Raw genomic sequence first — 22,819 nt, 5'->3', positions numbered from 1 at the left:
TCATGATAACGGGGATGAGAGCCCTGAAACAGCAGGGGCCAGGGGTGGTATGTCACCCTCAGTGACCAGGTGGATGCGATTATTGTGATGAGCAGCAAGGCTGGAGCTGCAGCCAGGGACCCTGGCCCTCAGAGAGTTGTGGAGCTGGTTTGGCACAAGCGTTCCACTTGTTCTGATGATCAGTAATCCAAGGACAGGGTCCCAATAAAAGGCACGATCCTTTGCTCAGTTTCCAGGAAGGAACTAGTTTTTAGATCTAGAACTCAGAGGTTGAAAGAGAGGTCAGGTCCCCAGTAGGAAGTACCCTGTAACGCCATGATGATGTACATGGTAGGCGTTTCCCAAGTCTTTCCCTAATAGGAACTGTGGCTGCTTATTTGGGTCATCAGATACTGAGTAAAGTGAATACTCTTTCAAGGACAGTTGAGTATGGGGGCCGAGTTGAGATGCTGAAGTATCATCATGAGACCCTCTTACAGTGGGTACATATAGGCGCCAGTTAGTAAGTGGAGACTGGGTCAGGTCTGGCACTCGGTGTGTCCACTGGGCTTGTGGGCCCACCAAGTGTTCGTTTCCCTAGAATGCTCATATCTTGGTTTCTTGGCCTGTGGAATAAAAGTTATTTAGTGAAAAAGTCTTTGAAACTCCCTTTCTTGTACCACTCCTGCCCCCAGGAGCCAAGATAGTAAATCAAAAGCAACGGCACATCCCAGGGAGGATGAGAGCAATTCATACAAAGTAATTATGAAAGTACAATAATTCAGAATCTTAAGGGCTATATGGCTGGCAGTCCCCATCACGTCTCCATTTGTTCATTAGTCTACACCTGCAAAAAGTCAGACAGATCCTGGAGGATCACAAGAGATTACTGTAGTAGAGTAGATCTGTCTGCAGCTGCCGGCCAGGTGTGCTATCTTCGCTGGAGCAGACTGTCTTGTCCTCGGGTCCGTAATCTGTGTCCAGTGAACCAATGAGCACACGTGTTTCTACCCCTACCGGAAGGAGAATCAGAGCAGTTGGTTCACTTGGAACAGATAACATATACATTTACAATCTTGCTTCAGGGCTATGTTAATGCTCCCACTCTTGGTATAATGTCTTCCCAAAAGACCTGGACTGGTTGGATATTGATGACATCATGCTAATTGGAGCCGCTGAGCCAGAAGTGACTAGCATTTTAGAGACCTCTGTAACACATGTATTCCAGAGAGTGGGAGAAAAACCTTGTAAGATTCAGAGGTGTGAATCTTTTTTGGGGTCCAGTGGCCTGGGGCATGCTGAGACATTCCGTCTCCCCCACAGTAAAAGATGTAATTTTGGCTCTTACATTTCCCACCACAAAGAAGGAAATCCAATACTTGGTAGCCCTCTTTGAGTTTTACAGGCAGCATGTTCCAAACCTGGAAATGTCACTTCAACCCATATACTGGGTGACACAAAAGCCTGTCAACTTTAAGTGCAGCTAAGGGCAGGAAAGGGCTCTGCAGAGAGTGTCAAGGCTGCCATGCAGGCAGTCCTGCTGCTTGGGCCATATGATTTGGTAGACCCTGGGTTCCTAGCAGCATCAGTGCTAGAAAAAGATGTCATGTGGAATTTATGACAAGTCCCGATGGGAGAATCACAATGCCAGTCCACAAGGTTCTGGAGCAAGGCCATGCCATCTGCAGTAGAGAATTAAATACCTTCTAGAAAGCTTCTGGCAGGCTACTAGGCCCTAATAGAGACAGAGCACCTGACCATGGGACAACGAGTGTCCAGGAGCCAGAACTGCTCAGAATGAGCTGGGTTCTGCCAGAGCCATTGGATCATAAGGTCAGCAGTCCCAGAAGTAGTTCATCATAAGACAGAAATGCTCCATGCAGAATCAGCCATGGGAAGGATTGATGGGTATCAGTGATCTACTCAAGTTAGTGACACACACACACAGGTGCCCATCCCTGCTGCATCAGCCCCTCTCTCTCAGCTCATTCCATGGCTCATGCAGATCTCTGGAGAGCTACGATGACTGGCTAACGGAAGAGGGACAATCCCTAGTGAGGTTCGTGATACGTGGGTGCAAGCTGAGAATGGATGCTAGCTGTACTACAGGCATCATTCAGGGTGATCTCCAGAGACAACGGAGGCAAAAGTCTCTCGTGGCCAGACCTGCAGGCACTGAATCTGTCATCCAACTTGTGTGGAAAAAACGTGGCTTTGGGTTTTGGAATAATAAAAACTCGTGGGCTGTGGTGAATGGCTTGGTCACTGGCCTTGAAAGAGAAAGAGCTGAAGATTAGGACAAGGAAGCCTGTGGCGGAGAACCTTGATGGACATTTGGGAGCTGGCAGGCAGTGTAAAGGTGGTGGTGCGTGCTTAGTCGCTCAGTCATGTCCAACTCTCTGCAGCCCATGGACTGTAGCCGCCAGGCTCCTTTGTCACGGAATTTTCCAGGCAAGAATACTGGAGCGGGTTGCCGTTTCTACTCAAGGACTGGCTAGCAAATAATACTTCTTCTACAAAGAAGTACTAAACAACCAGGTAAGTGAATGACTCAGCCAGCTGAGTCAACCCACGTCTGTCATATGTACTGGGACGCTGGCTGCATGAGTAGAGGAAACATACGGGGGGAGAGAGGCTGTTACTGAGTCCAGAAGCTTGGCTCCCCTCACCAAGCTGATCTAGCTACTGAGCTGCATGTCCAACATCAGAGCCAGCCACAGAGACCACTCTGAGTCTTATTTTTGCTCTCATCCTTGAGGAAACCAACTAGCTACTTTGCGAGAAGTAGAATTAAATTTTTTAAGTAGAAAACTAGCAGAAATATGATATTTATGAAGTCTGAGCAGGATTGACAATTCTCATGGCTTTAAAGCAAGAGACGTTATCAGTGAAGAAAAGATGAACAGATTTGAATTTTTAAAATTTAAAACTTTTATGCAAATGAGGGACAACAGACTGGGGAAATTTGCATAAATTAGACACAAAATGATTAATATGTTATGACTTTAATATATAACTTACTCATTATATAAGAAAAGTGCTGGGACTCTAATAGATAAATGTAGAATATGACAACTACATTTATTGAATTTTTTCTATGCTAACATAGATTTATAAATAGATGGTATGGGTTGTTTTGTGCATAAATGTTTTATAAACAGCTTTTTTTCACAGGACAGCACAGACTGTGTTACTAACCAGTCTCTAGAACATAGTTTTTAGTAGTTGCAAAGTATTTTATTGGTGAGGAAATACACTCTATTTTACTGAAAGTTTTCTTTCTTTCTTCTTCTTTATTTTCAATTAATGTTGCAAGAACTAGATAGTCCAGTGATGGAATATCTTTACCTTTTCTCCATGCAGAGCAGTACTGCTAGCCAAGTCTTCTAGAGTATTCCAACCATCAGCATCAGATCCACATAACATTGTATTAGACCAAGGGGCTCACTTTATAGCAAAAGAGATACTGAAGACCATGACCGTATACATACATCATACTATCTAATCAGAGAGAGTGAAGAAATAGGCTGTTGGGCATCAACTTGGAGCATGGTGAGGATGGCAACAAACTTTCTTGGTCTAAGAACCAAAAAGTAGAAGCAAGAATGACTCCCTTTACCATCAGCCTCAATGATCGCACAAAGCACAAAGAATTTGAAGCAGAAAGAGAATATATGCTTCCTGTCTCTGCAATGCTGGACTCTGCAGGGTTAGAGATCTTGAATATAAAAGAAGAAATACTTCTACTAGGGGCATAAACAATTCTCCCTGAACTATAAGCTATGGCTGCCACTCAGGGAGTTTGGTTTTTTGGTGCCGAATGACAAGCATGCGAGAAGAGGAGTCACTGTCTCGGCAGGGGTGACAGACACTGATCAGCGGAAAAGGCTGGATGGCTGTTACACATTTGGGGCAAGAAAGAAAGAACATGTGTGGCATGCAGGAGATCCATTTGGGTGACCCTTGGTACTCCCCAGCCAATTTTGATAGGGACAAATCCAGAAGTTCTGCATGAGAAGGACATGGTTACAGGGAACATATCCCTCGGAAACGAGGGTCTGGGTCACCCACCGGGTCAACCACCTAGACCAGCAGAAGTGCTATTTGTGCATGACTGGGGTCTAGAATGGATAACAGGGGGAAGGAGAGAAAATACATTTCAACTGTTGCCCCCAGGCGGTCTGCCATGTCAAGGGCTATAGTTTATCCCCTTAACCTTCCTATTGTAAGTTTCCTCTTGGAAAGAAGGCCCCTGGAATTCTGGAAGAGCTGCCCCAAAATTCTACAAAGCAGTAGATCTAGCACAGAAGGGTTGGATTATAATGGATGTTATAATGCACTGCCCATGATCCCCATCAGAGCTGATGACCTTATTCACCCTATTGGGAGTGCGGCCAGCAGACAGGCCTCAGCTGTCAGCTATGCCCTGGAAGTGCCTCTGCTGAGGAGAGTCACATGGTCCCTTCCCTACAGCTGCCCACCAAAGGGCAGTTCAATCCAACAACTAGGTGAATCAGGGAAAGACTATCCTAGCCCTTATCCTAACCCAACCAGCTCCAAAAGGCCTGCAGGCTTCAGAACTCCACATGGGGTTGGCTGACAGCATTGTTGAAACACATAAACCCTGCTTCTTCCTCTCCCTGATGTGGGAGTTGACCCAAAGGACACTCCTTAATAAACTTGCTGCAGACCAGTTTGTCAAGAAGCGACAGTTAGAACCACACGTAGAACAGCAGACTGGTTCAAAATTGGGAAAGGAGTGCATGAAGGCTGTATATTGTCACCCTGTTTACTTAACTTGTGTGCAGAGCACATTTTGCGAAATGCTGAGCTGGATGAATCACAAGCTGGAATCAAGATTGCTGGGAGAAATATCAGATATGCAGATGACACCACCCTTATGGCAGAAAGTAAAGAGGAACTAATGAACCTCTTGATGAAAGTGAAAGAGGAGAGTGAAAAAGCTGGCTTAAAACTCTACATTCAATAAAGGAAGATCATGGCATCCAGTCCCATCGTTTCATGGCAAATAGATGGGGAAACGAGGGAAACAGTGACAGATTTTATTTTCTTGGGCTCCAAAATCACTGCAGATGGTGATTGCAGTCGTGCAATTAAAAGACGTTTGCTCCTTGGAAGAAAAGCTATGACAAACTTTGACAGCGTATTCCAAAAGCAGAGACATTACTTTGCCAACAAAGGTCTGTCTAGTCAAAGCTATGATTTTTCCAGCAGTCATGTATGGATGTGAGAATTGAACCATAAAGAAGGCTGAGCACTGAAGAACTGATGCTTTTGAACTGTGGTGTTGGAAAAGACTCTTGAGAGTCCCTTGGACTGCAAGGAGATCAAATTAGTCAGTCCTAAAGGAAGTCCATCCTGAATATTCATTGGAAGGACTGATGCTGAAGCTGAAGCTCCAATACTTTGGCCACCTGATGCAAAGAGTCGATTCATTGGCTAAGACCCTGATGTTGGGAAAGATTGAAGGCAGGAGGAGAAGGAAATGACAGAGAATGAGATGGTTTGATGATCACCGACTCAACAGATGTGAATTTGAACAAGCTCCGGGAGACAGTGAAGGACAGGGAAGCCTGGAGTGCTGCAGTCCATAGAGGCACAAAGAGTCGGACAGGACCTAGCAATTGAACAACAACAAAAAGACCAATTTCCATTTCCAAGGCTGCCTCCAGGGAACCCAACCTGTGACACTGATATCTGAGCAGACTTGAAAAGAAGAAAAATGAAGATCATTCCAGGCAAAAGTGTGACTAATTCAAAAGCCCTGAAGACAGGACTATCTGTGGTAATGAAACAGCAAAAAGACCAAAGTGGCTGTGACGGAGGGCATGAATGGGAGGGTCGTGAAAGATGAGATGAGAGTGATCGTAAGAAACCAGATCATGGAGGACCGTGAGAACCTTCATTGGGATTTGACTTTTTACTCCAAGAGGGCACCACTTCAAGGACTTGATATGAAAAGTGCCATACTCTAACTTAAAACATGAAAGAATCATTCAAGCTGCTGTCTTGAGAAAAGAGTGGTGAGGGGACTTCACTGGTGGTCCAGTGGCTGGGACTCCGTGCTCCCAATGCAGGAGTGCCAGTTCGATCCTTGGTCAAGGAACCAGATCCGCATGCCAACTAAAGATCCCACATGCCACATGAAGATGAAAGATCCTGCAAGCAGCAATGAAGATCCGGCGCAGCCATATAAATAAATCAATAAATAACAAATTTTTTTAAAAAAGTGGTGGAGAGTAAGGATGGTTACAGGGCAGCTAGTTAGGAGTCTATTTCAGTAACTCAGACCAGGCTAGTAGCAGAGACAGTGGTAAAAACTGATCTGATTTCAGGTATGTTCTGTAGGTAGAGTCAACAGATTTTCTAAGATAGGATGTAGGAGGGTACAAGGAAAGAAAAATGAAGTTAAGGATGACTCTAAAGTTTTTGTTCTGAACAACCTGAAGAGCGGAATCGAGGTAGGAATACCAGGGAGAGGAACAAACTGGGAGTGAAAATAAAGATGTCAATTTTATTTTGTATATTCATTTTGAGATGACTATTAGACACCCTAAGATGTTGTGTCATCAGTTGGAAAAATCAGGGGAGAGATCAGGAGGGAGAAATACTTTAGAATCATCAGCATACAGATATTACTGAAATTGGATGAGACCATCAGGCGAGGTGAAGGGTGTAGGCGGAGAAGACCAAGGACTGAGTTGCAGGTGCTCCATCCTTAACAGGGCAGGGAAAAGGGAAGATCCAGCCAAGGAAACGGAGGAGTGAGCAATGTGAAGCAGTAGGAAAATCAAGAGTGTACAGGGTCCTGGAAGCTAAGAGAAAAATGTATGTCCAAGAAGGAGGGGCCGACTGTGTCAAATTATGCCCAAAGGGTAAATATACTGACAGCTATGAATTATTCTTTGAATTTAGTCAGTGTTGGTAACTTTGACAATATCAGTTTCACTGAAGTGGCAGGGGCAAGAAATGGGTGGGAGTGAATTTCAAAGAGAGTGCAGATAGACTACTCCTTTAAGGAGTTTTTGTTAACAAGAAAGTTAAAAAATGGTGAGGAGTGTGCCATTGCCTTCTCCTCCCAGTGCTCTTAAGATTGCTTAATTTATTTCTTAGACAGGTGATCATGTATACAATACTAACGAAAGGTATAAAGAGGTTTGCACTGAAAACTTAGTCTCTGCCCCAGGGCCCTCCAATCATCGGTTCCACTTCCATACCACTGCTTCTGAGTCTTATGTGTTCTTTCAGAAACGCACTGTAAATACATAAACATAATCATATGTAAGTATGTGGATATATTTTATTTTAAAGATTTTTACACAAAATGGAGTTATTACTTTGCATATAATTCTGCATCTTTTTTTCGATGAGTGTTTCATGTCAGTGGATATAGAATTACCGCATTCTTTTTAACAGATGTGCTGTAGTTGATTTTACCAGTCCCATTGATAATAATCCCTTTTCTTTTAATAGATAAGTTCGACCCATATATATTTATTGGAGTGACAGATATATTTGGTTTTAGTTCTATTTTTAATATTTTCTTTTAAAAAACTTTCACTATCAGGACTGTACTTGCTTTGGGAGGTGGGTATATTCTGGTGTAGGTTCTGATGATTTGAAAGAGTTATCTTTTTATTCTAGTGATTGTGTGTAATTTTATACCATGTGTCCTCAGACAGTGTCTGTTGACACCCTACCATGAGTAATGATGAAATTAGTATTATTTCCTGCCTCCTTCCCACCTGCTTTTAGTTGATTATAGTTGTTTTTCTTAGTTTCATTTTAAAATAAATATCTTTAAATATTTATTTAAATATATTTTATATTTATCTTTAAATGTTTATAAATATCTTTAAACATACCTGTATATTAGGGCATCAAAGAACAAGATGGCTGAATGGCATCACCAGTGCAAGTGGACATGAACTTGGGCAAACTTCAGGAGCTGATGAGGGACAGGGAGGCCTGGTATGCTCCAGTCCATGGGGTCACAAAGAGTCAAACATGACTGGGAGACTCAACAACAACAACGACATACCTATATGTTACTTGAACTGCCAGTTATAAGTGTCTTTTGAGCCTTGTCAGTAAAAGATGAGGAAATCAGTCTACTTATTTCAGTCCACTTCTCTTCCATCCGACTTTAACATTTGCCAGTTACGTTATTTTTGCATTCTCTTCTGCAACCAGAAAGCCTCAAATTTAAGGCTCAGTCTTTACAAAGTTTTGAAAATTTACGTACTTATTTACTTTTGTCTGCACCGGGTCTTGGTTCTATGTGGGGGACTGCTCTTTAGCTGTGGTGCAGGGGCTTTTGTTGCAGAGTCCAGGTTCTAGGTGGGCGGGCGGGCTCCAGTAGTTGCAGTGTGTGTGCTCAGTAGTTGGGATTCGCCGGCTCTAGAGCTTGGGCTCAGTGGTTGTGGCGCACTGGCTTCGTTGCGCCAGGGCATGGGGAAGCAGGTGGAGTCTTTGCAGAACAGGGATCGAACCCGTGTTGCCTACATTGGCAGGTGGGTTCTTGTCCACCACTAGCCTTTTGCCATAGTGTCTCCAATTATCATATTATCAACTGAAGTTTTGCCTCTAGAAGTTCCTTCAGGAAGGAGTCAAGGAAACCCGATTCCCTGAGTTCTTACATGCTGAAGCATGCTTTCTTGTTGCCTTTGTACTTAAGCCACAGTTTGGCTTAGTATGCAATTATTTCAGGTCACTCTTTTTTTCATTTTTTTAAAACTGTGGACTACTGTAGAAAAGTACATAAGACAATTGTGAGGTATGGTAACTTGATAAACTTGATAAATAATCAGAAAGTGAACGCCCCGGAAGCCCCCGTGTCTGTTCTAAATCACACCTCCTTCCTTCTCCCCCAGGAGATAACCACATCCTTTTATGTTAATCACTCTGTGCTGCCTTTATTGTGTTACTAGTATGGACGAGCCCTAAGCGATAGAAATCATTTTTGCCAGTGTGTGAAGTATGTATAAATAGAATCATACAGTATTTACTCTTTTATTCTTTGCTTGTTTTTTTTTGTTCAACGTGACATTTGTAAGATCCATTCACATTACTTGCAACCTTACTCCATTTATTTACATTGCTGTAAAGTGTTTTATTATATGGACACATGAAAGTTTTATTTCTCTGTTGATAGACAGTTGGGTTATTTCTAATTTGGAGCTAAAAGGATCGATAATGCTATCAGTTCAGTTCAGTCACTCAGTTGTGTCCATCTCTGCGACCCCATGAACTGCAGCACATCAGGACTGTCCATCACCAGCGCTCGGAGTTTACTCAAACTCATGCTCATTGAGTCCGTAATGCCATCCAACCATCTCATCCTCTGTCGTCCCCTTCTCTTTCCACCTTCAATCTTTCCCAGCATCAGGGTCTTTTCAAATGAGTGAGCTCTTCACATCAGGTGGCCAAAGTCTTGAATTCAGCTTCAACATCAAAGTCTCAGCTTCAACATCAGTCCTTCCAATGAATATTCAGGACTGATTTCCTTTAGTATGGACTGGTTGGATCTCCTTGTAGTCCAAGGGACTCTCAAGAGTCTTCTCCCTCACCACAGTTCAAAAGGATCAATTCTTTTGGCGCTCAGCTTTCTTTATAGTCCAACTCTCACATACATGCATGACTACTAGAAAAATCATAGCCTTGACTAGACTGACCTTTGTTGGCGAAGTATGTCTCTGCTTTTTAATATGCTCTCTAGATGGGTCATAGCTTTTCTTCCAAGGAGCAAACATCTTTTAATTTCATGGCTGCAGCCACCATCTGCAGTGATTTTGGAGCCTCAAAAAATAAAGTCTCTCACTATTTCCATGGTTTCCCCATCTATTTGCCATGAAGTGATGGAATTGGATGCCATGATCTTACTTTTCTGAATGTTGGGGTTTAAGCCAGTTTTTTTGCTCTCCTCTTTCACTTTCATCAAGAGGCTCTTTAGTTCTTCGTTTTCTGCCATAGGGTGGTGTCATTTGCAGATCTGAGATTATGAACACTTTTATATATGTTTCCTGATACACATATCTTTGTTTTTCTGAAGACATATATATATATGTATCTTTAATCTTAGGGTATGCATATTTTGTTCTTCCTCAATATAGCCAGACTTTTTCATAGTGGTTATATCAGTTTATACCCCTGCCAACAGTTGTGAGAACCCCTTGGGTCACTCCTCTCTTGATCTGTGGTGCTGCTCCCCTGTCGTGTAGTCCAAGTGGTCCTTTGGGGTAGGCGATATTCCAGTTTTGCAGATAAGAAAGCATGTTCAAAGTGGTCAGGTAATCTAGTGAAAGTTTATAGTGGATGCCACAACCTGCATTTGAACTGTATTCTGTCCAACCGTAAGCCTTCCCATGCTGCCTTTATGGATAGAACTTGCTGATAATTGCATAGGGTGCTGAAACCTCACCGGGGAAGAAGATGAATTTTTTTTTTTAAAGAGTATGTTGCTGTCTTTTGGCTTGGGCATAGTTGTTCTTGGAGATCACCTGTTTCGTAGAGTCCCTTCCAACATTGTGATGCAGGCGGTACTCACCCAACAGATCTACCTTCCTGACAACTTGTGTCTTCCTTTTTTTTCTTGCTTTTAGCATCCAGCCCGTGTATGGAGCACAGCACCCTCCTCTGGACCCTCGGCTCACCAAAAAGTAAGTCAAGATATTTTTCCTCTCATGCATGTACTTCTAAAACTGTGGAACCCTTCCCTACTTTGTAGAAGTGACAGTTTCTGCTTTGACCTTTTCTAGCTTCTCCTCTGTTCTGTTTTGGATCAGAAGATGAACAGTCTTCTTACTTCTAAGCAGTCTGTTACTAAGGGTAAAATTAAGTTACATCAGAGATCTTTTTCTTACGTTGGAAGGTGGTTTATATAGTGTTTCTCTCTGTTCTGTGAGAAGGTCTTTATTTGGTAAATATTGTCCTAAAATTGGCTGATTGATGGCTTCTGAAGACCATGCTTCTGAAGATCTGTAGATAGATAGATGGATAGGTACACCTCCCCTCTTCCTTACTTCCTCTCTGAGAACCGGGGCAAATAGAACTTAACTATGAAGCTGTCATTCTTCAGGTCCTTTTTCTCTTTGACACACTCAAGGAAACCCAGCCAGATGGTGGAGTTAAAAGATCCCTGGAGGCTATTTCTTCCAGTAAAATTCCAATAAATTATTTTCAAACACAGAAGAGCCCTAGTTAAATCCCAGATGTGTGGGTGTGTTATCACTTTATCACACCTTTCTCTCATAGGCCATCGTTCAGTCACAGTAAGTTTAAATGATGGGTCATCTTCTCACATGTTTTAAGAACTTTGGCTTCTCTCTTTTTGCAGGTTTAATCTTAGAGTCTTACCTCTAGGAAAGCTGTCGTTTGTAGTGAAAGCTGAATGATTTAAGAGGTACAGAGACCTAGATTTCATCCTTCTGGGGCCCATGTCATAGTAGCCACCCTTTCTTCCTTCATAGTCAGTGGGGAAGTAAAGAGAATATACATTAAAGTATTTTGAATACCTGGAAAAATACCTTACAAATATGCATTATCAATATTTTAATATTCTTTTAATAACTTAACTGAATGTGTGGTGAACTCTTCTCTAATTCCACCAACCCATTCTTTTTTCAATTTGGCCAATATGTAGAAGGTACAGTCTTCTGAAATACTGTGAAGCAGGACTGCTGTCGATTTCTGTAAAATGCAGTTTTGTTTTTATCTTTTGAATCAGAAATTGCCAGCGAAGCTCTCTGAGGGCTGGGACTTTGTTTTGTTCACCAGCGTGCCTTAACACCCAGACAAGCAGAAAAGAAAATTCAGTCAATGTTACTATGAAACGTTTATTGCCCTTGTTTTAGGTTCTAAGGTACTATTACGTATTTATGGAAAGAAGGAATGAAATCCCTCCATTTACTTAGACAGTAGATTTTTCTGCAACGTTTCTTAGTAGGTATCTTGTATTAGATCTTCTCAAGCGGACACATGTTTTCTGTGCTGTTTGCGTAATATTCCCATTAAGTATGGTGGGCTCTGTGTCCCAGGTTCACTCGCAGGGACTGTCTGGTTTGTTGGCCAGTGGGGCAGGCACTGTTAATTACCTACCCAGCCGCCTTCCTGACCCCTGCTTCGTCCCTGCTCAAGACCATAGATGCATTCAGCTCTTGAACAGGCAACAGTGTCCTTAGAGTAGGCATCTGGGTTAGTTTAAGCCTTTTGTAATAATTCCTTGGTAATACCAGTGACTAATCTGTGATGGGCTCATCTCATTGGTTCTGGCCAGTGAGCTGTAAAAGGAAAGTCTGAAGGAGGGTTTTTGGCAGGATTTTCTTTTCCAATCAGTAAGAGATGATTTTGTGAAGAAAGCCACTCTCTGCCTGCACTCACATTTCCTGCTTTTGCATGTGTTAATGTGAAAATAAGGTGCCAAAAACTCTTAACAGTTAACTTATAACCTGAGGGAAAGACAAGAGAATTGCACACCAGCTCAGTACCCTGACATCACGGTCTTTACGATTTAAGTGTCAGAGTTGAGTATTCTGTTCTTTTAGCCAGTTCTGTTCACAGCCAGGATTTGTCCATGTTTGTAAGGCAGTGGGGTTCACTGTCCTGTTTTATGTTTGGTTCAGAGTCACCATACCTTGCCTGCACCTGTCAACAGCTGAGTTTTCCTTGAATCTGTATTTAGAATGGGTCTTAAAATATCACCATTTCCCAAACTGCAAAGGCAAACTTTATATACTCTTGTTTTACACCTGTTAACAATATAAAACCATGAATGTTTCCACTGGTCATTCAACAGAATTGCATTCATGTGACCAGTAGAAGTAGTTATTTAGCTCTGTGATTTGGGAGGAATATAATTGTCACCGAATAAATTGCGTCCCCTTTTTTGTGTGTGCGCATACGGTGGTTTGGTATTAGCACTCGACAGTAAGGGACAACATGTAGGTCTGCACTGGACCATTTTACAATTCCAGATTGTTACTATAAAACATTTATTGCCCTGATTTTAGTACCTTTGTTGGGACATTTTTATTACTTTCTATGATACATGATTATTGTTCCACTTTAGGCCATTAATTACTGAGTGGTTAATCCTCATCACGGCAGAAGCCTTAACGTTGGATCTTCAATCATCTAAACTGCACAAGCACAACCAGTTATTCCCTGTCTGTGTATATTGACTTCCATTTGCCAAATTATTGCCATTAGTGATAATACTGCCTGCAATAATTTTTATTGCTCAGATAAAACTAGTCTTACCGCAGAGTGGCCCCATTGGCCACCTGGTGGTATGACAGGCTTCTAAATTTATTGTTTTCTGAATTGATATCCTAGTTCTAATTCTAGTTTACACAAAGCCCCTCTAGTTATTGACATGACTGGGTTTACCAAATTCCCCACTTGCTTACATCCCTTACCAGTGTCAAATAAATTTTTGTCATATTTCTACTAAGTGAACAGCCATATCAGTAAAAAAAAAATCAGTATAGTGTTAATGCAATCACAGAGTGAGTGATCTTTTATTTCTTAACCCCTATAACCTGTAGCCACTCTTCTCCAAAATATCCTGTGGTTTGTGTTACCATTTAACAAGCTATCAATCATCAAACAACTGAGTTTCTCTTAGTGGGTCAGTCATTATGTATTTGTGAGTTTTGAGTGTCACCTGGACTTCTTAAATGTCTTTTTATGCATCACTTACTAACGCCATGATCTTGGGCAAATTACTCAACCTTTCTGACCCTTAGATTCATCATCGATGAAGTAGAAATAATAAGGCTCACCTCACAAAGTCGTTGTGAGGATGGTATCTGTGAAAGTGCTTTTTAAACTATAATGTGGCATACAGCTGTAAGGAGGTGTTTGTATGAGGCCAGTTTGGTTGTAACTTTGGTGTAGTTCTGTTTAAATAATTTTGGTTAAACTTGAAGCCACACTGTGGCATTATTGTGCCTTGGGTTAGTTATAGGTTAAGTTGGGACCATGTTAAAATGAGGCAGCCTGTATGCCAGAGGCATCCCCAGCTAGAATCACCTGGATTCACTTTTTACTGTGACTGCTGGGGTCAAAGGGGAAGAGAGACATTTCTCCTCCAAGAGCCACATCCCGAGATGTGGCCTCTTCCCATTCTGGCTACCAACACACACAGCCTGTTTGATGCAGAGAGGAGAGTCTCCCTGCAGAGTTAGGGCTGCCGGCCGTGGGCACGTGGAGATTATAGCTGTGGTGCAACGTGCTCAGTTTGCTTCGTAACTCCTCTTCCCAGGCTGCAGATCCTAGTCGTCCTCATCTCAATTTATCTTTTTAACCAGTTCTTCCAGGCATGGTGGTTAGAGAGTACAGGTAGACCTGGATTTGGGCCCAGACTTCGCTGCCTGCTCGTGACTGCAGGAAGCCTCAGTTTCCTCATCTGTCTGTAGGGATAATAATAATAGTACCTCCATAGGCTTAGGAATGAGCATTAGTAAGAAAAGTGGGTATATGTGAACAGTGGTGCAGAGCCTGGCACCTGGTGAGCAGCCAAAAAATGTTACCTACCATGTACATAAGGGCTTCCCTGCTGGCTCAGTGGTAAAGAATCTGCCTGCCACTTGGGTTTGATCCCTGGGTCAGGAAGATCCCCTGGAGAAGGAAATGGCAGCCCACTCCAGTATGCTCGCCTGGGAAATCCCACAGACAGAGGAGCCTGGCGGGCTACAGTCCATGGTGTCGCAAAAGGAGTTGGATACAACTTAGAGACTAAACAGCAACAGCGGAACCATGTGTGTGTGAATTCACCTTATTCCCTGTGGAGAACAGTATTAATAAACATAGGAAAGCGTCAAAGCTTTTAAACCTTCCCATCATTGCTGCAGGCCTGTAGCTCTTTCTGCTTCCTCTGAGAGGTATCTCTTCACTGTCACGCTCCTCTTTTTCTGTTTGTTTTTGGCTGTGCTGCGTGACTGGCAGGATCTTACTTCCCCAACTGGGAGTGAACCTGAGCCCCTGTAGTGGAAAGCACAGTGTCCTAACCCCTGGCCCACCAAGGAATTCCCTCCTCTTTCATTCTTGAGAGCGGTTCTTACAACCTTATTCTGTCCTCAGACTCCTTCCCCTATAGGTGATGCCAACCCCTTCCTCCATGAAGGTCTCTTTCCTAAGGACAGAGCTGACTTCTTTAACTGGCTGATGACTGAGTTTGGGCTTTTGTGAGGTAGGTATCTCTAATTTCTAGCAGACTGTAAATGGGCAGCTTGGACTCTTTCGTGTCTTCTCACCACAGGGAAAGGCAACCTTTCCTCCCTTCTCTCCTCTCCATTGTGTTGGAATAGTTCCTTCCAATGTCTATTTGCAAAGTGTTCATCTGAGTAATTCCAATTCTTATTTTAGTTTACTTATTTTGAACCTTCATCTGCTTCAAAAATATAGTGAAATACTTTAAATGCATAGAAGGGTTAAAGGAAAAAGATAACAAACACTCATGTACCCACCACTCAGCTAATTTACCTTCTTCACGTGTATAGAAAGCTCAGCATCTGTCAGAACCCAATGCTCAGCATGACCCATCTCTTGGTGCCATGTTTTAATCCGTTCCAGGGTGTCCCTATTGCTTCACTCAGTGTTAGGCTAACCGTATCCAGTCAGTTCTTTGACTTGAATCAAAATTTAGCTTGATTTTGAGCCTCTTGATTCATGGTTTATTTAAAGGATTCTTTTTGGCCCATGCAGAGCCGCTTTTAGGATCTTAGTTCCCTAACAGAGATTAGACCTGGGCCCATAGCGGTGAACAGGCCAAGTCCTAACCACTGGACTGCCAGGGAATTCCCTAAACAATTCTTTTTTTTTTTTTTTTAAAGATTTTATTCATTTATTTATTTTTTAAATAACACCAAAAGCATTCTATATTGGGATATAGCCAGTTAACAATGTTGTGATAGTTTCAGGTGAACAATGAAAGGACTCAGCCATACATCCCTAAAGAATCCTTAAGACTTCAAGAGGGTATTTAGGAAACATCAACCAGGAGAAAAACAAATAATAACCTTGCCCTCCCAAGCACCTCATATCACTGTTGAATTTGTCATGCGTAGTCTTGAGGTTCACGTGGTCTCCAAGGAGGAAAGCCACAGCCTGCTGTGTTTTTGTCCATTCCTTTTTGATGCCAGCTCTTTCTGACACATCTGCCTGTTTGTTCTTGACAGCGGACCCTCTGAGTTGAGTACTGCAGGCTGTGGAACTGGGTTCCCTTTCACAGAGGAGAAACCATCATAGTGACCAGAATGTACAGCCTCAGCGGGTCTCCAGAGGAGTAATTTGCCTCTGGGTGGATTTCCGACGAGCAGGTTTTTGTGCTGCGTTGCCTCAGTTTTATTTTATTTTTTCCAGTAGGTTTAGAAGTACTCTTTCTTTGGGGATTGACGAGAGCCAACAAAACAACCGTTTCCAGTGATTAATAAAAATAATATGCTCATTGTAGAAAACATGAATAATTCAGAGAAGTATAAAAATTAAGTGTCAACTATCATTCCAGAGCCCAGAGATAAGCAGTGTTAACATTTTTGATGCGTTTTCTTCCTGGTCTTTTCTGTGCACATACTTTTTAAGAAATATAGAGATCATAAAAAATACATAATTTTGGTTCAATTTTCACTTTATTGAGATCACTTTCTAGTGTTATTAAATAGCCTTCACGATGTGATTTTCAGTGGCATCTGGTGGCTGAACCGTAGTATATTTCATCATTTGTAATTTCTAGATGTTTATGTTTGCAGTTTTTAACCAAAATGTATAATACCATTATAAACTGTTTCAGATCACCTTTGTTTGACCCTCTGATTCTCTTTTTTTTTTTTTTCAAACTTTAAACTTTTTATTTTGTATTGGAGTATAGCCGATTAACAATGTTGCGATAGTTTCAAGTGAACAGCAGAGTGACTCAGCCATACTTATACACCTATCCCTTCTCCTGCAAACCCCCCCCCCATCCAGGCTGACACATAACACTGAGCAGAGTTCCATGTGTTACACAATAGGTCCTTGTCTGATTATTTTCTTATGGTCAGAGATTATGAGTCATTTTAAGGCTCATGGTATGTGTTTTGCTAGATTTGTTTTCCAAAAGGTGGTACGACATACACCCAACCTGTGCTATTAGAGAGCTGGTCTCACTACATCTGGGTCAGCACCGAGAGGATACGTCTTTGAATCTTTGCTAATTTAGTGGGTGGAAAATGGTTTCTCGTTTCCGACACGTTTGAACTGTTACATCGTGTAATCTCATGTTATCTCTTGCATCTCGTGTGATACGTTTTCCTTTACTCTGTGTGAGGCCAGTGTTTGAAAATATGCCTGTCATATCTTACTCCTTTTTTGGTGTTAGAAATAGGGTCATTCCGATGAGCTGGGTGAGTTAGCAGTCTGTCTTTATCAACGCTAACAACAGTTATCTTTCAGAATGACTGTTGGACATATCTTGGGAGGTGTCATAGGTATTAGACCAGACTCCTCTACCTAAAGGGAAGAATATCTCTTGGAAATGGGGGACTTCAGCTCTCCTGGCAGAGCCTGGTTTTTAAACTAGAGTTTCCCTGCCTTGCCGGAGGGAAATGGTGAGGCATTTTAATGATGTTGCACTCCAGTCCTCAGGTGTAAATTTACAGGAGGCTGTATTCTTTGATTCCCTACTTGGCGTAGGAAGGATGTTAGATAAGACTCAGTTATAGAAGCATCCCAACCACATAGTCCCCTGGAACCAGATAAGGGCCACCAGACCTTAAGGGATTCACAGAAAGAGGAAAACTTCAGGGGGACTTCCCTGGCAGTTCAGTGGTTAAGACTCCATGCTTCCACTGCAGGGGGCGTGGGTTCAGTCCCTGGTTGCGAAACTAAGATCCTGCATGCCGCATGGCACAGCCAAAAAAAAAAAAAAGAGGAAATGTTCAGGAAAATTGGACTCGGCTACCTGACTCTTGGGACTAGGCTCTCTTTCCTCAACAAGTTAATTGAGTATTTCTCAAACTTAAGTCATGTACCGTCTTCATGACTTTTTTGCAATACTTTATACTATTATTTATTAAATGCACTTAAAAAAATAAGCTTATGTACTCAATTAGATTTACTTTTAAAATAAATCTTACTAGTTCTGTAAGTGGAAAACCAGTATCATTTGCCCCAAATAGAAAATAACCCTAGAAATACCGTGAAACATAAACAGTCTTATTAATTAAATTCTAAGCCAGATTGTGTTGCTTACAAAATGTTGAACCTGAGGCTGCCCTCACTTTGTTAAAAAATAATCCTAAAGATAGAGTGGGGTCAAACTCAGATCCCTTCTCAAGGGCCGCAGGACTTCAACAAAACAAAAAGAGAACAACTTCTGCATTTTGAAACTCAGTGTTTAATAATAATACATGTGGGCTACCTAAAATCATCTCCTGTTCTACCAGTAGTCGATGTCCTGCTCTAGAAAATATTTTAGGGTATGTTGCCGTAACAGACTAACTCTGAAATCTCAGTGGATTGACACAACAGATGCTTATTTCTCACTCATGCTTCCAGACCAAGGGAGGGTAAAGTGGGTGTGGAAGGCGGGCTCTGCTCCACATAGTCACCCTGTCATCCAGGCTGAAGGAGGTGCCACCAGCTGGAGCCTTGCCAGTTATCACGAAAGAACAAGGCTTGCGGAGAACTCACCCATAGGACTTCCCTGATGGCCCACTGCACTTCCATTGCAGGAGGCTCAGGTTCGATCCTTGGCGGGGGAGTTCTGCATGCCACATCGTTTGGCAAAAAAAAAAAAAAAAAAAAAAAAAAGGGAGAACGAACCCCTGTTCTTTACACTTTGGCTCAGAAGGGACGGCCTCACTTCTCTCCTCAGCAGCCTCACCTAAGTGCAGGGGCTGGGACGTACAGAGGAGCACGTGGAATGTTTGGAGAGCGATGCTGTCTTTGTTTCATCTGGTTCTGCAGCATAGTGCTGCTCTAGACGCTTCTAGATAAGGAGTGGATGTGGATATTTTCTATTTGAAGAGGGTAATGATTGTGTATGAGATAATTTGTAATACTATTGATAATCTGTTAAGAGAAAGTGGCCGGATATGTCAGACTGTTCCTTGGTAACAGCGTCTCCTTTCTTAAAGCTTCATTAAAGAACGGTCAAAAGTCAGCACAGTTCCTCTGAAAAATAAGAAGGCCTCCAGTTTTCACGAGTTTGCCCGGAACACCAGTGATGCTTGGGACATTGGTGATGATGAGGAAGAGGACTTTTCGTCCCCTGCTTTCCAAACTCTGAACTCAAAAGTTGCCTTGGCGACTGCTGCCCAAGTGCTGGAAAACCACAGCAAGCTGAGGGTGAAACCAGAACGGTCCCAGTCAACAACATCCGATGTACCTGCCAGCTACAAGGTCATAAAGTCCAGCAGTGACGCCCAGCTGTCCAGAAATTCCAGTAAGTCCATCCAGCTCCCCGCCATAGGCTCAGCCTTTTCAGCAGAGCGCACTTTAAATAAAAACCGGTTCTGGTGGGGGCATCCCTTAGATTGTCCACTGCATAATAAATAAGTGAGCTGGAGCCTGAGGGCCCTCAGGGGGCCTCACTGGTCAGGAGCTGTGCTTGCTCCTCCTGCCTGGATGGCTGCCTGGCCCTGGGATCCTGGGCTTCACCTCGGACACCCCTGTGTTGCCTGCCCTTCTCTCCTTCCTTTCCCTGTGCTGGGGTCCAGAATGCTTATGGTGTGGCTGCTTCACATTTCTTTGGGCCTGGTCAGGTTGAAATGTGTTGACAAAATGTAGTTGAAGTCGTTAGTGGCTGAATTTCAAACATGTCTGGTACCGTTCCTCTGTTCTGGGGAAGAGCCCCTAGCAGCAAGTTGTTTCTCTGCTGTTCCTCAGGAGCGGAGTCCCTGTCACAGCTCCCTGCCTGCCAGGTCTGGGTGGGGCGGGAGGAGAGCCCACCTTCTCTTCAGGAAACTGGCAGCACTAACCGGTTGAGATGATGGTGGTTTTATGAGATGCTTGGAGACACCTCAGTTCCATTGCTATGTCTGCTGCTGCTGCTAAGTCACTTCAGTCGTGTCCGACTCTGTGCCACCCCATAGACGGCAGCCCACCAGGCTCCCCTGTCCCTGGGATTTCTCCAGGCAAGAACACTGGAGTGGGTTGCCATGTCCTTCTCCAATGCATGAAAGTGAAAAGTGAAAGTGAAGTCGCTCAGTTGTGTCTGACTCTTAGCGACCCCATGGACTGCAGCCTACCAGGCTCCTCCGTCCATGGGATTTTCCAGGCAAGAGTACTGGAATGGGCTGCCACTGCCTTCTCACTGCTATGTCGAATGTTGCCCTACGCGTTTTATGGGAGTCAGTCGTTCTGAGCTGGAGGGGGAAGTGCCCTCATGCTAGTGAGAGTTAAAACAGCTGACTGTGGTAAAGGGTGAAAAGGAAGTGGGATGTCAGGCCGTGGCGCGTGTCCTGGCTCCTGTTCTCGGAGAACTTCTTTCACAGTTTCAGACAAGGATGTGCTCCGGAAATGAGGCTGTAAAGCCTGGAAAATCATTCCACAGTCACTTCACATCTCTGATTTGGGCCCCAGTGACGTGCCCAGACAGGCATTCAGTGCCCACTGGCCAGGTGACCACAGCTCCTGGCTGTGGAAAGTATCTTCACATGAGACCGAGGGTCTTCAGAGGGTCCCGCTGTGAGGGAAGGCCCCACCATGGTCCCTGACGAGCTGCCCTTGTGCAGCCAGGACCACCCAGAGCACTCCCGTTACAGGGTTCCCTCCTGTGAGCGTCGGTCAGCCAGTCACCGATAACCGGAAGAGGCCTTCAGTCTCAGCTCTGTAGTGTGAGGTCTGCATTTTCTCAGCCCCATGTCGCACTAGGCATCCAGACCAAGTACCCTGTGGCCGTTGAGTCTGTAAACCTCCTAGTGCTGGTTGATAAGGATTCCCTGTTTAGTTCTTGTGCTGACTACTTGTTAAGGCCCAAATATGTAAAGAATGTGAAACAGTCATGAAAGGATGGTCAGAATTTAAAACTGAATTTTGTTTGGGGGAGTGAAATAAATAAGGGTTTTGGCGTCAGACAGACCCAAGATAACTCAGCTCTCCCTTGCAAATTTCTTAACCTCTCTGAGCTATAGTTCCCTCAAAATCGTGATAAACTCCTGCTGTAGTATGTTGTAAGGGCCACGTGAGAGGACATAGGTAACTGTGACCAGCTCAGTGCCTTAGTAAGCAGTCAGTAAATGTTAGCGCTCTCCTCGTTTCTGCTAGCTATCATCTTGTTCAGAAGTGTCTAGAACCAGATGTAGAGTTCAGCTTGAGTCCGTATGCCTGTTATTTCAGTCATATCCCAGCAGAACTAAAAGCCGGTTCATTTTGGTGAGAAATGTCAAAGCACAGAGGACCCACCTTAGGTCAGAGCCTCTCACGTGTGAGCCGAAAACAGGTGAGAGTTGTGCGAGGAATACTGACCCTCTTAGCCCTCAGGGCAGCCAGCTGGGGCCTTGGTCTTCGGGAAAGCAGCCATCACCTTTCTTTTCGCGATGTGCTTTTGCAGTGATTTTCTATATGCTCTGAGACGAGGAAAGGAAAGGCAAATACTGCCTTTGACTACATTACCCCCACCCCCAAACTCACTATTAGACACCCAAGAAAAGTTCCAGGTTGGGATAAAAAGAAAGCAATAGATTTTCCCTCTGAAGTCACAAAAAATTTGTCAGATTTGCTGCAGTAGCTGGAGTCTCTGCGCAGAAGGTGCCTTGGTATGTATGATAAACACGCAGCCCTTCCCCTGAGCGAACAGAGGGCGGCTGGGTTTCCACCCACTGGCTGGCGGCCTCGCCCTGGGCAACCTGGCAGCCGCGGCTGTGGAGGAGCCCCATGCCCAGCAGTCAGGTCTAAGGTGTCTCTGGATCTGTGCTCGTCACACAGCCTGTCCTCTTTCTCTTTCAAACGACCCCTCAGGTGACTCATGCCTGAGGAACCCGCTCCACAAACAGCAGTCACTCCCTCTCCGACCCGTCATCCCGCTCGTTGCCCGCATCTCAGACCAGAACGCTTCTGGGGCGCCCCCGATGACCGTCCGGGAGAAAACCCGCCTGGAAAAGTTCCGTCAGCTTCTCTCCAGCCACAACACTGACCTGGGTGAGTACCGCAACCGCCCCTCGCCCCGCCCCGTGAGCCCTGGGCAAGCGGACCTCTCGGTGACTGGAATTCTCAGAGACCCGGAAGCTACTGCTCTTTATTCTTCCTTCTTTTACTTTTCCAGCATCTCCTGATCTGGTGCCCACTGAAGTGACACGCAGGTATCACAGTCAAACATACGTTAACTAGAAATCAGGGGCCGACTTAGGCGGGACTGGACTCCGTGGCCTGTAGAGCCTAGTGCACCAGTGGCTTCGGTCTCCTCTACCTCCATGCGATTCCTCCTGAAATCCACACCTCCTGGTCTTCCTCCTCCCTCTAACTCTAACCTCTGAGCTGACTGGATCACTGCTGCAGAGCTATGACCTTGGCTGCTCAGGGCTGTTGTTTTGGGCTTTTCACCCACGCTTGTCGGTAGCTGGCGGTGGTGGTGGCAGTGGCGATGGCGGTCATCCTCCTGAAACGCTGGGGGGCACCAGGCAGCACTGGCTGAGGCTCGTTTCAGGGCACCCGCGGGAAGGACTAAGTCCAACCACACCTTCATCTTTTTGCAGATGAACTGAGGAAGTGTAGCTGGCCGGGGGTTCCCAGGGAGGTTCGGCCTGTAACCTGGAGACTCCTGTCGGTGAGTTCTGCCCCCTGGGTAGAGAAGTGCAAGCCTCACACGGCCCCGCCTGCCTGCGGTGGCTGGTCTGGGGAC

At 44.2% G+C, this 22,819-nt stretch overlaps 1 protein-coding gene across 1 annotated transcript in view; it reads left to right on the top strand.

The window, feature by feature from the left end:
• TBC1D22B (TBC1 domain family member 22B) overlaps positions 10,543-22,819 on the top strand; it is a 55,134-nt gene continuing 42,857 nt past the window's right edge. The window contains exons 1-4 of the mRNA XM_018039170.1: positions 10,543-10,658; positions 19,116-19,423; positions 21,940-22,119; positions 22,674-22,744. Of these exons, the coding sequence (XP_017894659.1) occupies positions 22,050-22,119; positions 22,674-22,744 (141 nt within the window). The 5' untranslated portion in view covers positions 10,543-10,658; positions 19,116-19,423; positions 21,940-22,049. The remainder of the gene's footprint in view (positions 10,659-19,115; positions 19,424-21,939; positions 22,120-22,673; positions 22,745-22,819) is intronic.

Source organism: Capra hircus, chromosome 23 (assembly GCF_001704415.2).
Source record: "Capra hircus breed San Clemente chromosome 23, ASM170441v1, whole genome shotgun sequence".
NCBI lineage: Eukaryota > Metazoa > Chordata > Mammalia > Artiodactyla > Bovidae > Capra > Capra hircus.
This window is presented reverse-complemented; position numbering and strand designations above follow the sequence as displayed.